The sequence below is a fragment of the Pleurodeles waltl genome, chromosome 7 (assembly GCF_031143425.1).
Source record: "Pleurodeles waltl isolate 20211129_DDA chromosome 7, aPleWal1.hap1.20221129, whole genome shotgun sequence".
NCBI classification, from domain to species: domain Eukaryota; kingdom Metazoa; phylum Chordata; class Amphibia; order Caudata; family Salamandridae; genus Pleurodeles; species Pleurodeles waltl.
In genome coordinates, this window is record NC_090446.1 from 136,112,714 (window position 1) to 136,128,830 (window position 16,117).

At 45.4% G+C, this 16,117-nt stretch overlaps 1 protein-coding gene across 3 annotated transcripts in view; it reads left to right on the forward strand.

The window, feature by feature from the left end:
• The window catches only part of ASXL1 (ASXL transcriptional regulator 1), a 177,204-nt gene extending 164,193 nt beyond the window's left edge, over window positions 1-13,011 (forward strand). For all 3 annotated transcript variants that reach the window (XM_069243388.1, XM_069243391.1, XM_069243390.1), the window contains one exon: window positions 9,195-13,011. In XM_069243388.1, the coding sequence (XP_069099489.1) occupies window positions 9,195-11,900 (2,706 nt within the window). In that variant the 3' untranslated portion in view covers window positions 11,901-13,011. The remainder of the gene's footprint in view (window positions 1-9,194) is intronic.
• Window positions 13,012-16,117: the final 3,106 nt, after the last annotated feature.

The window sequence follows — 16,117 nt, forward strand, 5'->3', positions numbered from 1 at the left end:
AACCCTCAGAGTCCTCATTCTGTTGGGCTCAGTTGTTTCCTGTGAGGGTTGGGTGGCTCTTTTCTCTGAAGATTTCCCCAGACCAGTGGATCCTGCATTTCATTGAAAAAAGTGTATATTATGGAATTTCTGGAGAGCGCTCCAGCGATACTCACTGTCTCTCTCTCACTCACACACATCCCAAATGTTAAAGGGGTTCTAGAATTGTTCCTGAGTTCTTAAAAGAATGATCTTTCTAAGAAGAAAAGTATATATATCTGTTAATTTCTGATTAAGCACAAAATATTAGGAGAATTTTAAGACTGATATTATATCTTTGGTTTCTCAACCTGTTTATGAAGGAGTTGGTAAAAAGAAAGAAAAAAAAATGCTAACTTGGCATCAGATGTTTCTAGTGCTGAGATACCCAGATTGGATGGTGTCTCTAGACCTTCACAATACTCATTCCCATATACCTACCATCCATTTTTGATGACATTTTCTGAGTGCACTATAGGGAGATTACTTTCATTTTTTCAGAAGTAATGGCTCATCAGATCACGGTTTGGTAGAAATGTTTCAGTTTCTGAAAGACTGCCTAATCAAGTCTTACTCAAGTGTCCAAAAGTCTATTAGTCTTTTAAGCACCGTTTTGTTTTGGTCTTTCTGTCAACTGAAAAAAGTCAAGCTTTATACCATGGCAATCGATTAGTTTTATTGTACAATTTCAGATACTCTTCGTGACTTTTTTTTTTCCAGGGTTCTCCTATTGGAGGACAACCTGTTTCAGCTGCTTGTTTCATTGCTGGTGTCACAGCTTCCCGTTTGTTGTTGTTTTTTTCAAAAATATTAGTTTTGTAAAATGACAAATATCACAAGTGCAGTGCTCTTAAACATCCCCGTCGATCAATTAACAGCGTTTAGAACATCACATTGCTCTCCATAACACTATCCTATTTCGCAGCCATGTACCCCTGTCAACCCCGGCTGCCCCAATAGTGCCACCTTCTCAGATTTTGGGGTAGAAGGAGCCATGTTCCCGGGATTACAATACAAGTCTAGCAGCATGTCTTTCATCCACCAGGTTTGGATATCAAGGATACAGATATCAGTCAGGCTGCGAAGTGACATCAGTGCACACATTCACAAAAGCGCTTACACCTTCACAGTGTGGTCTGGCAGCAATGTTATTTTTGCCCTTTTGGCCGTGCAAGACTGCTTGGCCTGAGCCCCATTCACAGACCATCCCACTTGGGAGGTAATGCTTTGGTACATATTTTAGCAAACTGCCTTTTTGGCATGGTTACCCCCACTTTTTGCCTATCCGTGTGCTTGGACTGTTTTCACTGGGGTTTTGCTAACCAGGACCCCAGTGATTGTGCTCCCTCTCTCTAAATTTGGTTGCTTAGGACTTGTGGACACTGCACAATTGCCATACTGGTGCCCCCATATGTCACTAACATATGGTACTTGGGTACTCAGGGCATTGTGACACTAGGGGTCCCCATGGGCTGCAGCATGTATTGTACCACCCATGGGAGCCCATGCAAAATGTGTCTGCAGGCCTCTGCCATTGCAGCCTGCGTGAAAAGGTGCATGCACCCTTTCACCACAGGTCACTGCACCAGGTCACTGTAAGTCACCCCTATGTTAGGTCCTCCTTGCCCAGAGGGCAGGATGCTGGTCCCTGTGGCTGAGGGCACCCCTACATAAGCACAGGTCCCCCTACAAACTCGAGCTCCATTTCACTGGACTTCGTAAGTGCGGGGAAGCCATTTTACTTGTGTACCAAACACAGGTTGTAGGAAGTTGGCTCTGTATGTGCTATTTCAAAGTAAGGAATAGCATGCACAGAGTCCAAGGGTTCCCCTTAGAGGTAAAATAGTGGTAAAAAGAGATAATACTAATGCTCTATTTTGTGGTAGTGTGGTCGAGCAGTAGGCTTATCCAAGGAGTAGTGTTAAGCATTTGTTGTACATACACATAGACAATAAATGAGGTACACACACTCAGAGACAAATCCAGCCAATAGGTTTTGTTATAGAAAAATATCTTTTCTTAGTTTATTTTAAGAACCACAGGTTCAAATTTAACATGTAATATCTTGTTTGAAAGGTATTGCAGGTAAGTACATTAGGAACTTTGAATCAATTCAATTGCATGTATACTTTTCAAGTTATTCACAAATAGCTACTTTAAAAGTGGACACTTAGTGCAATTTTCACAGTTCCTGGGGGAGGTAAGTTTTTGTTAGTTTTACCAGGTAAGTAAGACACTTACAGGGTTCAGTTCTTGGTCCAAGGTAGCCCACCGTTGGGGGTTCAGAGCAACCCCAAAGTTACCACACCAGCAGCTCAGGGCCGGTCAGGTGCAGAGTTCAAAGTGGTGCCCAAAACGCATAGGCTCCAATGGAGAGAAGGGGGTGTCCCGGTTCCAGTCTGCCAGCAGGTAAGTACCCGCGTCCTCGGGGGGGGCAGACCAGGGGGGTTTTGTAGGGCACCGGGGGGGACACAAGCCCACACAGAAATTTCACCCTCAGCGGCGCGGGGGCGGCCGGGTGCAGTGTTAGAACAAGCGTCGGGTTCGCAATGTAAGTCAATGAGAGATCAAGGGATCTCTTCAGCGCTGCAGGCAGGCAAGGGGGGGCTTCCTCGGGGAAACCTCCACTTGGGCAAGGGAGAGGGACTCCTGGGGGTCACTTCTGCAGTGAAAGTCCGGTCCTTCAGGTCCTGGGGGCTGCGGGTGCAGGGTCTTTTCCAGGCGTCGGGACTTAGGTTTCAGAGAGTCGCGGTCAGGGGAAGCCTCGGGATTCCCTCTGCAGGCGGCGCTGTGGGGGCTCAGGGGGGACAGGTTTTGGTACTCAGTCGTAGAGTAGTCCGGGGGTCCTCCCTGAGGTGTTGGTTCTCCACCAGCCGAGTCGGGGTCGCCGGGTGCAGTGTTGCAAGTCTCACGCTTCTTGCGGGGAGTTGCAGGGTTCTTTAAAGCTGCTTCTTGAAACAAAGTTGCAGTCTTTTTGGAGCAGGTCCGCTGTCCTCGGGAGTTTCTTGTCGTCGAAGCAGGGCAGTCCTCAGAGGATGCAGAGGTCGCTGGTCCCTTTGGAAGGCGTCGCTGGAGCAGAGTTCTTTGGAAGGCAGGAGACAGGCCGGTGAGTTTCTGGAGCCAAGGCAGTTGTTGTCTTCTGGTCTTCCTCTGCAGGGGTTTTCAGCTAGGCAGTCCTTCTTCTTGTTGTTGCAGGAATCTAATTTTCTAGGGTTCAGGGTAGCCCTTAAATACTAAATTTAAGGGAGTGTTTAGGTCTGGGGGGTTAGTAGCCAATGGCTACTAGCCCTGAGGGTGGGTACACCCTCTTTGTGCCTCCTCCCAAGGGGAGGGGGTCACAATCCTAACCCTATTGGGGGAATCCTCCATCTGCAAGATGGAGGATTTCTAAAAGTTAGTCACCTCAGCTCAGGACACCTTAGGGGCTGTCCTGACTGGCCAGTGACTCCTCCATGTTGCTTTCTTTGTTCCCTCCAGCCTTGCCGCCAAAAGTGGGGGCCGTGGCCGGAGGGGGCGGGCAACTCCACTAAGCTGGAGTGCCCTGTTGGGCTGTGACAAAGGGGTGAGCCTTTGAGGCTCACCGCCAGGTGTCACAGCTCCTGCCTGGGGGAGGTGTTAGCATCTCCACCCAGTGCAGGCTTTGTTACTGGCCTCAGAGTGACAAAGGCACTCTCCCCATGGGGCCAGCAACATGTCTCTAGTTTGGCAGGCTGCTGGAACTAGTCAGCCTACACAGACAGTCGGTTAAGTTTCAGGGGGCACCTCTAAGGTGCCCTCTGGGGTGTATTTTGCAATAAAATGTACACTGGCATCAGTGTGCATTTATTGTGCTGAGAAGTTTGATACCAAACTTCCCAGTTTTCAGTGTAGCCATTATGGTGCTGTGGAGTTCGTGTAAAACAGACTCCCAGACCATATACTCTTATGGCTACCCTGCACTTACAATGTCTAAGGTTTTGTTTAGACACTGTAGGGGTACCATGCCCATGCACTGGTACCCTCACCTATGGTATAGTGCACCCTGCCTTAGGGCTGTAAGGCCTGCTAGAGGGGTGGCTGACCTATACTTGCATAGGCAGTGAGAGGCTGGCATGGCACCCTGAGGGGAGTGCCATGTCGACTTACTCGTTTTGTTCTCACTAGCACACACAAGCTGGCAAGCAGTGTGTCTGTGCTGAGTGAGAGGTCTCCAGGGTGGCATAAGACATGCTGCAGCCCTTAGAGACCTTCCTTGGCATCAGGGCCCTTGGTACTAGAAGTACCAGTTACAAGGGACTTATCTGGATGCCAGGGTCTGCCAATTGTGGATACAAAAGTACAGGTTAGGGAAAGAACACTGGTGCTGGGGCCTGGTTAGCAGGCCTCAGCACACTTTCAATTGTAAACATAGCATCAGCAAAGGCAAAAAGTCAGGGGGCAACCATGCCAAGGAGGCATTTCCTTACAACCGCCAAACACACTCTTCGCTTCAATGATGGAACCCTGTAAATTTAAACAAAAGGCGGCCTTTTTAAGACCCAATGCCTCACGCCATCATCACAACAGAGACTTCCATGGTTGGGTGGGGAGCACACCTCAACAATCGCAGCATACAAGGTCAATGGGACAATCAACAAAAACTACTTCACATAAATCACTTTGAACTGCTAGCGGTATTTCTAGCATTAAAAGCGTTTCAACCACTGCTAGCCCACAAACACATTCCTGTCAAGACAGACAATATGACAACAATGTATTATCTAAAACGGGGGGACACTCGTCACAGCTTTGTCTCTTAGCACAAAAAATTTGGCATTGGGCAATTTACAACAACATTCGCCTGATAGCAAAATACATACTAGGCATTCAAAATCAGTTAGCTGACAATCTCAGTCGAGATCAACAGCAAACTCACGAATGGGAAATACATCCCCAGATTCTACAAGATCACTTCTACCACTGGGGGAAACCTAACATAGATCTATTTGCAACAAAAGAAGACGTAAAATGCCAAAACTTTGCGTTCAGGTACCCTCACCCTCAGTCCAAGGGCAATTGTCTATAGATCAGCTGGTCAGGGATATTTGCTTATGCTTTTCTCCCTCTCCCGCTCATTCCTTATCTGGTCAACAAACTGAGTCAAAACAGACTCAAACTAATACTTATAGCACCAACGTGGGCTCGCCAACCGTGCTACACCACACTGTTGGGCTTATCAGTAGTACCCCCACATCAAACTACCAAACAGACCGGATCTTCTGACACAACACAAACAGATCAGACACCCGAATCCAGCATCGCTCAACCTAGCAATCTGGCTCCTGAAGTCTTAGAATTCGGATATTTAAACCTTTCAAAAGAGTGTATGGTGGTCATTAAACAAGCAAGAAAACCCACAACAAGACATTGTTACGCGAACAAATGGAAAAGATTTGTTTGCTACTGCCAGGCTAATCAAATTATGCCACTAGAAGCCTCCACACAAAACATTGTAAGTTATTTACTACACTTACAAAAGTCAAATCTAGCTTTTTCTTCCATTAAAATCCATCTCACTGCAATATTTGCTTATCTGCAGATTAAACATACAAAATCGCTTTTTAGAATCCCAGTTATTAAAGCCTTTATGGAAGGACTAAAAAGAATCATACCCCCAAGGACACCGCCAGTACCTTCGTGGAATCTTAATATTGTATTAACACGACTCACGGGCCCACCATTTGAACCCATGCATTTTTGTCAAATCCAATTTCTAACTTGGAAAGTAGCCTTTCTAATAGCCATCACATCACTTCGAAGAGTTAGTGAAATACAGGCGTTTACTATTCAAGAACCCTTCATACAAATACATAAACATAAAGTGGTTCTCCGTACAAATCCACATTTTTTACCAAAAGTCATATCACCATTCCATCTAAACCAAACTGTGGAACTCCCAGTCGTCTTTCCACAACCAGACTCAGTAGCTGAAAGGGCATTGCATACATTAGACAAAAAAAGAGCGCTAATGTATTACATTGGCAGAACTAAACAATTTAGTAAAACTAAACAAGTGTTCGTAGCTTTCCAAAAACCTCATGCAGGTAACCCTATATCCAAACAGGGCATTGCCAGATGGATAGTTAAATGCATTCAAACCTGTTACCTTAAAGCTAAAAGAGAATTACCCATTACACCAAGGGCACAATCCACTAGAAAGAAAGGCGCCACAGTGGCTTTTCTTGGTAATAGACCAATGATAGAAATTTGTAAGGCAGCCACCTGGTCTACGCCCCATACATTCACTAAGCATTACTGTGTAGATGTATTAGCAACACAACAAGCCCCAGTAGGACAGGCTGTATTAAGAACATTATTTCAGACCGCTTCAACTCCTACAGGCTGACCACCGCTTTTGGGGAGATTACTGCTTTGTAGTCTATGCACAGCATGTGTATCTGCAGCTACACATGCCATTGAACGGAAAATGTCACTTACCCAGTGTACATCTGTTCGTGGTATGATACGCTGCAGGTTCACATGCGCCCTCCCACCTCCCCGGGAGCCTGTAGGTGTTTTAGTTGCATGTAAATTGTAAATATGTAAATATATAATCTTTTACTACACACTATGTACATACATTTCTACTCCACTGCATGGGCACCTCTAGTATCCTTACTTTACCAACTCCTACCTCACCCTTTGCGGGGAAAACCAGCTAAGATGGAGTTGACGCCCTTGTGCAATGGAGACGAAAGGGAGGAGTCACTTCGTCCTATGACTCGAAAAGGCTTCTTTGAAGAAAAACAACTTGTAACACTCAGAGTCCAACACTAGATGGCAGGAACAGTGCACAGCATGTGAATCTGCAGCGTATCATGCCACGAACAGATGTACACTGGGTAAGTGACATTTTCCATATGTGTGTGTGTATATATGTGTGTATGTATATATATGTGTATATATATATATATGTGTATATAATATAATGTGTGTGTATGATCGATGGCATGTGTACCTGCAGATTCATATGCTATGCATATCACTTCCGACATCTAGTGTTGGGCTCTGAGTGTTACAAGTAGTTTTTCTTTGAAGAAGTCTTTTCGGACTCACCGGATCAAGTGATTCCTCCTCTCGGCTACAGTGCGCATGGGTATATGTATTCTAGTGTAGTGTTATTGTAGTAAAGTACCTTTTTATTTTTTGTATCATTGGTGTGGTTCCTTTCATTTGTGATAAGTTGCTGTGTGACTATTGTGGTATTGCATAGGTTTTGTATGTCTTCTAGATAGGTCTTGGCTGCTCGTCCACAGCTACCTCTAGAGAGCCCTGGCTTCCTAGACCCTGACTACATTCACTAATAGGGGTTGCCTGGACGTGGTATAAGGTGCCAACACCATAAGTGTCCACCACACACCATACCCGCTTCCCTCACGTTTTCTAAATGTGGGGACTCTGCGGTTAGCAGTATCCCAACAGAGGAGAAAGTTACTTACCTTCAGCAACGCATTTTGTGGTGGATTTGTTATGAAGCTGCCCTCCCGCCTCTACATTCTGTGACAGGGACTTTTTCCATCTTCAAAGGTCCCAAATTAAAGATCTGCATACTAATACCCCTAGTTTTGTGTCCCATTTTAGAGGGTTTGGACAAAGCCAAGCAAGAAACTGATGTCATCATGCAAGGGTGACGCATATCCACTCTGTTTTTTTTTGTTTTTTGGGACAGAACAGAATCACTGCGAAGCCACATGGTGCCGTTTGTTGATATGTTGCAACACTGCTGTGAAAGTATTTTTGATCCAGGCAGGTGCCTTGGGGATGATCTAAAGGTGTGGATCTGCGGATAGAGTATCCACCAGAAAGAGCGTTACTGAACGTAATTTGTTCATCTCTTGCACAGCTTTATTACAGAGGTTTACCAATCAAACAACTATTAACTCTCGAGATGCGAAGTGAAGATTTTGCACAGTACAGTTTTTCTCCCCTCAGACTCAATATTTCATAACCTAGACTTGGAACACAAATGTCTTAAGAATGTTAGGTCCTCCTTTTGCACTCCCTAGAGGGCATATGTAAAGAATGTGAAGAAAATCTATGTTTCGTGCTTGTGGAAAGGACTACATTTGTAACATGCCCTGTGCTCACTTGAGAAATCAGTACTGTAAATGTAAGGCTAATGTTAATTTTTCAGCAAAGAACTTGATCATTTGGACTTCAGCTATACTAGTTGCTGTTCCTCAGTTCAAAGAAAATCCAGATAAAATGGCAAGAAAAGGCTTGCATATGTCGGATATGAGGCTCTTTATTTGGAGAAAACACGTTTGGTTCTGCTGTTTACTTTTCTGTCTCATATAGACCTTCAACTTGGACAGATTTTGCAAGAGGAAAACATTTTTAACTGTAAATAGCGTGCAACAAAAAATGTGTATCCTGTACTACAGTGAGTAACTTGTACAGAAGTTAAAATAGTGACCTGTTTATACTCAGTAGATACCACTTCCTCCCTTCCATCTGCCTGTTTGTATTTGTGTCTGACTAAGGTGTGAATGGTAGATTGTCTGTCTGGAGGTTTTTAATTTAGAAGACCTGTTAAAATGTGAGGCCTTGGGGAGGTCCTGCATGTGCCCATACTCTGATTTCTCAACTGAAGCGTATCCAAAGGTGATCTTGTACTCTCCTTTGTTTGGCAAAGTTAGTGCATAAATGTAGAAAAAGGATGATGATGGATAAGGTTTATAAAAGTAACTACTCTTAGTTATTCACTTAACAGTGGCTGGATTAGTTAACAGGGTATATTTTTCTGTATGGAATGGCCAGGATACAGAGGGCATGGACGGCGGGACGTTCGTTCAGGTTTTTGGCCCCCAACTTGTGGAACTCCATGCCTCTTAGCCTCAGACAGGAGAAACTGGAAGCTATTTTGCAGAAGAAGCTGAAGTCTTGGCTGTTCCAGGCCAAGAAAGAGTAGAGCCGAGAGGTCTTGTCTTGGTGGAGGGAACCTGTAGCGCTGGGACACTCCTTTTGGAGTGACCAGGCGCTTTATAAGCCTCCTAACATAACAGTGCTTGAATGTATGGTAAATACTGGTGAAAAGGAGCAACTAATGCCGCTACCTGAATTGAGAATTAAAAATATAGGAGAGCAACCATATATTTGTGATATGTAATTTATTCACATTTGATGTTTTACAGTTCTTAATTGTTTTTTCTTTTCAGATTCATCTTTCACGGATCAAACAACCCTGGGTGGTTAACGGTCAGCCAGCATACAAGATTCGTTCCCAGGATATCCCAAGTTTTGAGTCTCCCAGGCGCGGCAGGTCTGGGTTCAGGAGCAGTGCCAACATTAAGACCCGTGCTCTTCATGCCCGTGCCCAGAGAGAGGCTGCTAGCACTGCCATCGGTGGTGGTGGTGGGCCCGGAGGGGGTAGAAGGCCTGACAAAGGAGGGGGAGGGAGGGAGGCCAGTTACTACACAAGGGCTTCAAAGCGAACTTGTAGAACTCGGACGTCAAGTACTCCACGAACACAACTATTCTTGTCCAATAGGCTAGAATTAAATAATCTTGATACACTCAAGCCACTTGCTATCAGCTTATCAGCCGATGAAAATCTGAAATGTTCTGTGCAGCATTTTAACTTGGCACTGAAACAGGACTCTGACCTTTCAGAAATTAATGCTGAATCACTTCTTGACTTCAAAATCAACTTGGGTTTACATGCTACAACTGTCAGTGATCGGCTGAGTGATCCACCCTCTGAAGGATCGCTTCAAAATACCAAAGTTTCTCGACCGGTTATTGGCATGCAGGACACAGGTTTGTATTTGCAAAGCAGCAACTTGAACGCTGATTGCAATCTTCACTGTAGCTCTCAGGAGACCAAACTGAAAAGCATAGTTTTAGAAACTGAAAACCTCCATGGTGTATTAAAGGGGCCTGCATTTACCATTGTTGAGAATGTCCAAAATGCTTCAGAGCACTTGAAAAAGACTGACACTTTTGATGTGGCCAGTTCTTGCTCCAGCTCAGAATTGGCTACTAGCTACTCCCGGCCTGCTGTTGTACTGTTGAATGGAATAAGACTTAATGAAACGGGGCAAAATGCGGCGGTGTGTCTAAAAGTCTCTGAAGGGGTTATTGATGGAACGACCATCAATAAAAGAAAGACTACAGTTGAAAAAGTTCCTGAAATGGACTCCATCATGGCTGAAGTGTCATGTGACATTCATGAAAGAGAGGGTATTGATGAAACCACAGTAGTAGAATCTCTGTCACTCCATGTCACGCTGGAAGGTCTTAGTGATCAAGGAATTGCTTTAGAAGATCTGAGGAAGACATGTCGAGAAATTAAAAAACAAGTTATTAGCAGTGTGGAAAGTGTATCTTTGTGTCAGCGGGAAAGCTCAAATAAGCCTTCATCTGAAGGTGAACCTAATAGCTTGAGGGCAGGCACAGAAAATGTATCCTCTCATCAGAGAAGTGGAGAAGATGCATTGGATTCAAGTGTGTGTAAAGTAGATGAGCATGTAAAAACATTCAGAGAGGAAGAGCCGTCCTGTTCTAAGTACTGTTCTCAGACTGAAACATTTGATAGTGGGGCTAAGCCTTTGGATTTGATGATAAATGCTTCTGGCCCTTGCAGCTCTTTGATGTCTACTTTTCTTACCAATTCTCAGAGTCCGTTTACAAATGTGAACCCAATTTCATCAATTAAGGACCCTAATCTGTTAACCGGGCAATTGTTGCAGAACAGTTCTATGGCAAATGCTTTGTCCACTGCTCAGTTTGCTAGGGAGCCAAAAAAAGAGTTATCCCTTCCTTTCGCTGCACCTACATTTAGTATCTCTGGTCCAAAACTCTTGAGGGCTGTGAATGCCGAAGCTGCCAGTTTGTTCCCTAGGCAGGAAGAGGTTAAGGGCCAGCCTTCTCCACTAAATGGTTTTCATTTTGTGTCTGGTGATCTTTCACAAGAACTCCTAAAGGGTGTGAGTGAACAGGGGCTCCCAGAAAACTTATCCTTAACAGCAGCAATATCTCCCTCTAGCCCTAAAAGTCAGGAAATCCCACTTTCCTTCTTGGAAACCCCCACAGCACTGTCCTCTGATATGATTAAAAAAGAAAGCCATGGTTGTGCCCACCCCTCTGATGCCCCTAGACGGCTTACCCCACGTACTATTTTTCTTCAAGATGCAGTCTCTGATGATGAAAGTTACCCAGATGTTCAAGATATAAACCTCTTAGACTCTGAATTACCAGGTAATGTATCCACGTCGCAGGCCCTTCTAAGAGCTTCACGGACAATGCAGGCGAATGTTTTATGTGCTCGTGGGCATGGGTTTCTACATGGTGGCACCCATGGAGGTGCCCAGGAAGATTGGTTACCAGAGGACTATCAGCATGACTTTGTTAGTATGAAAAACAATTTGCCAATACTTACTAGCTCCCTCAGGGAAAGTGTTCAGAACCAGATTGAGAATCCTATCTCTCCAGTTGAACTGAAAGACTTTCAAGGTGCTCCACTGGTTATTGACCTAGCAGACCATAGTATTTCAAGGGGCTCTGTAAAATGCAGCCAGCGCACCCTAGAATCTTCATCACTGCCCTCACAGCCGAACATTAAAAAATCATTGTACGGGAAGTTGTTGAAGTTAAACCGGGGCGTATGTCACTGTGCTGCTGCAAGTGGTCTTGTCCCAAGATTTAGCAAAAACTTTGCCTTGCAGCTTCGTAATCATCCAGATTCCACCACTACTTCTCTTTCGGTTCAAATGTTTGCACAGAGTGCTGGTGTTGAACAGATATCTTTGCATTGTTCCTGTCGTCTTAAAGCCATGATTATGTGTAAAGGATGTGGAGCATTCTGCCATGATGACTGTATAGGTCCGTCAAAGCTCTGCATACTTTGCCTTGTGGTCAGATAATAAAAACCCACCACAGGAATTGGCATATTTTAGTGTGTATTTTGATAACCAGGGGACCTGCTCACAAAAATTGTTATGGCCGTGACATTAATACACTTGCTTTGGTGAGGCTACTTCCCACAAAACTAGTTATAAGCTTATGTTGCTAAACCAAGTTACACTCCAATAATTTTCATGCCACAGAGGGGCTTGGAGAGATTGAGTAGCTGGATGTTGATGTGCACGTAGGTTTGTGCCCATTTTGTCAAGGCATTGTCTGCCCTCTAAAGTCATTAGCCATCAAAGAATGATCTTTTCTTTTGGGCTTTTGACAATTCTCAGCCATGTATCTGCAATCAAGATTGTTGTGTTTGTATTCATGCCTCTTGAGCTCTTTAATATGAACCTACTTTAAATTTTTAGTTTAGGGTGCAAGAATACTGAGAATGGTGTTGAGAAAGATTCACTAAGTTTTAAAGCAGTATTTTGATTTCCAATGTTGTATCAGTGACATGCCAGATCCATGTAGCATAAGGCAATAAGGAACAATCCTGAAACTTTCAGGAGCAAAGGGGATTTAGGAAAGGAGTAAGACTAAAGTTAGAGTTGGTTTGTAAGGGCAATCAAAGTTCTGTGTGTTGATTAGCATTGCTCTGAGTTGGCACCCTAATGTATGAAGCTACTCTCCTACTGAGGGTAGTTACAGCAAAGAATAATGATTGTTTTTTGTAGATAATTTACTTATTATGTAACATATGGGGCTTGTCTGTGCCACATGATCCAGCACTGTCTGCCCCCAAGAGTCTCCCTGCTTGCCAAACAACATGGGAGATTTGGTAGCAGTTATAAAAGGGGGGATGTTGGAGGGGGTGGGCTATGCAGGCATTGCCTCCCTGGCCATACAGTTCTAGGGGGCTATTTTGTGATAGAAAAATGCACATGTGGGGGAGGGTAGCTTATAAGCAGGACTCATTCAGGTTCCTTATCCAGGCTGTACAAAGTGAAAATTTTGACTGCTGTTTAAAAACCTTTGCATCTCCAGTATTTTATCATTGTATTTATGTTGCATACAGTATTGGAAAATTCTATAAATGTATGGTATGTACAGAGAGCATAAAGTTCTGCTACTCATTCTTTGACCTTTGTTATTGTGTTTTCCAATTGTGAAAAAGTTTGTCTAGCTTGTGAGAAAGCGAAAGTCTTGAATGTTAAAGATCTACAATAGTATTTGTACTGTTTTGATGGATGGTATGCAACCTTTTACTATAGATCCTGTTTCTTCACTTTTCTTTAGAGTAATGTTGAAGTTCTTTGTGAGTTTCTTCAAGTTTTGTCCCCTTTGAAGTGTTGGACTTTAAGCCCAGTTTAAAGTGCCTGACCACATGTTCATACATCCTCAGTCAGAGTCTGCATTTCCTTGAGAGTTCCATGATATCTAATGGTGATATCTGGATATGTATTCCTTACCTTAAAATGTCCCCAAGGAGTCAGTCGGGATCTGGATATTTTTCTTGCAGTACCCCCACTCACTGTTGAGTGGCGTCGATTGGCTCTGCGTCCTTCATCGGCCGCGCCGGATATGACGTTATGGGTCCTATATAGACTACTCCAGTGCGCTGATGCCAGTTCTTTCCTTTTCGCCCCAACCTAGTGCTGATCTGAAGATCTACTCATCAATCATTTTTCGACTGATCTTTTTTTAAACTTTTTTTCAAAGTATTTTTTTGATTGACACTCCTGGTGTGTCAAGGATGTCTTCACATGAGACCAGGTTCAAGCCCTGCGGATCCTGCTGTCGGGCAATGTCCGTAACAGATGCACACCTTGTGTGACAGTAGTGTCTGGAGCATGACCACAACCTGTAGTTGAGCTCTGAATGCCGGGCCATGAATCAGAAAGCTTTGATGGAGCAGTCCCTAAAGCGCCTTGCGACCCGGTGCTCGGCTCTGCATAGCTCCTGATTTTGGTCGAGAGGTCGCAGAGGCCCCCTTTGTCGTCCCACTACAAGTCCTCAGGTAAGTCTAGATACAATAAGTTGTTCAATTTCACCTTGTCCAAGATGAGGGAAAAGGAGTGGTAGTGTTCTAAGCCTCTGATCTCAGATCCTGCTTCTAGGTTGGCTCCACGCCTCCTGAGTTTCCATGAGCCAGAACGACCCCTGCCCATCTCAGAGTTTGAGGCCATGCGCCTCATCTTTGGGCAGTCTGACTCCACTGGAGTGCCTTCTGGACCTGCAGGTTTGGAAGCCCCCCCCCCCCCCCCCCCCCTCGGGTTCCGCTACTTGGGCCTGGCTCAAACTGAGTACCCATGGATCCATTCCTGGATCTGAACCGGCCTCGTTTGTACCTCCTCAACCTACCCCAAAGTTGATGCCAGCCATGGGTGGGATTGATCCCATCCTCATTGCAGATTCAGACACAGAGCTGGACTGGCCTCTTGTGTTGCCGGTTCCAATTTCAACATGGGCCTTACCCCCTGTGTCAGATCCTGACACTTATTCTTATGGGCTGGGATACGGCGAGGAATGGGAGGGATCACTGGACTTTTTTTTTTTAAAGAATACTAGCTGTAGGACTCCTTGGATTGGCATAGAAACCTGGCTGAAGCCAGTGGTCTGCACACTTCCCCTGACACTAGCATGCTTTCTCCCCTCTACTGTGGCTTCAGTGGAGGGAGCATCCTATTCTTTGGCGGTCAAGGTCCTTGGCCTTGAGCTGCCGTTAGTAGCAATTGCTACTAACCGCCTGACAGAGGTTCTTTAGCCTGGGGCGTAATCCTCTGAACCCCTGTAGCCCTTCAATGAAGTCATTGCTGATGTCTTGCTGGGTACCTGGTCAAACCCAGCACTGGGGCTCCTGTGAACAGAACTATTGCCTGCTGCTATCGACCTGCTCCAGCTGACCCAGCATCCCTGGTGGAACACCCCACGCCTGAGAGCTTGGTTATCTAGGCCTCTTCATCCCAGGGTGCGCTCCCTCGGATAGGGAATCGTAGAGGCTGGAACAACTTGGGATGAAGATGTTTTCTTCCTCCAGCCTGGCATTGCAGTCCGTGAACACCACATGCCTTTGAGGCCATTACACCCCCCACACTGTGGGATACGGTTGCACAAGTGCTGACACAGGTCCTCGAGGAGGCCCAGGCTGTGCTCTCTCAAACTGTTACTGATGAAAGAAACGCAGCAAAGTTCACGATCAGATGTGGATTGGACATGACGGACTCAATGGGCAGAATGGCTGCTTCGACAGTGACCCTTGAGCGCGCCACTGCTGGTTAACATTTGGCTTTTCAGGGGATCTCCTAGCCAAACTGTTGGGACCTGTCTCGCTAAAGGATTCTCGTTCTGCGGCCAAGTCCTTGGGCCTCGCAGCAGCCCCTCCTCCTACTCAGTCTGCCTTTTCCTGGCTATGGAAAGGGTACCCTGAGCAACATCCGTTCCCCTTCAGCCACCGGTGCTGCGCATGCTGCCCAGCCTCTGTGTGGCTAGGGATGTGGAATGTGCTGTCCTTGTGGCTCAGGGAGCCAGTGGTTCGCCCATTCTGCCACCTCCACCCCCTCTGCAGCGGTCTTCAAACCTTCCTAATTTGACGCTTCCCACAATGGACAAGTCAGAGGCAGGGTCCGATATCATCTGCTATGCTGCATGTTCATCACGTCAGACAGGTGGGTTTGCGGATAGTCTGAAGGGGCTATTCCCTTCCCTTCCCTTCGATACTATCCCTCCATCCATGCAACCTGTGCTGTGCTGGCCTTAGTACACAATGCAGAGAGACACAACCCACTTGAGCCAAGGCCAGAACTGTCAGTCATAACAGACTCTGGTTTCTTCAGAGGCTCCCTAACACCCAAAACTAGGAGCTTGAGGGGCTGAGGGGAAAATGTCCAACACAGCCTGTTTGAAGGTCAGAACATGTCCAAAGGAAGAGCTGACAATCTGAAAAATCTTTAGAAAGAGGCTCCAACACAGGAATCCAATTCAGAGGAGGACAAATCTCCAATTAGACCTTGTTACCATGAGGGGAAGTGAACTTGGGTGCAACTCATTTTTTGTGCTTACTCAAATTAAAGCGCCTTCAGCAGCAGCAGCTGTAAGTTGTTCTTATGGAGTGAGATCGACTTACTCTTCATTGAGGCTACCATCAGCTTGGCCAGTCAAACCTAATGGCTCATGCTAACATTGATCAAGGGACAAGTTACTTACCTTCTGCAATGCCTTATCTGGTAGGGACAATAACTAG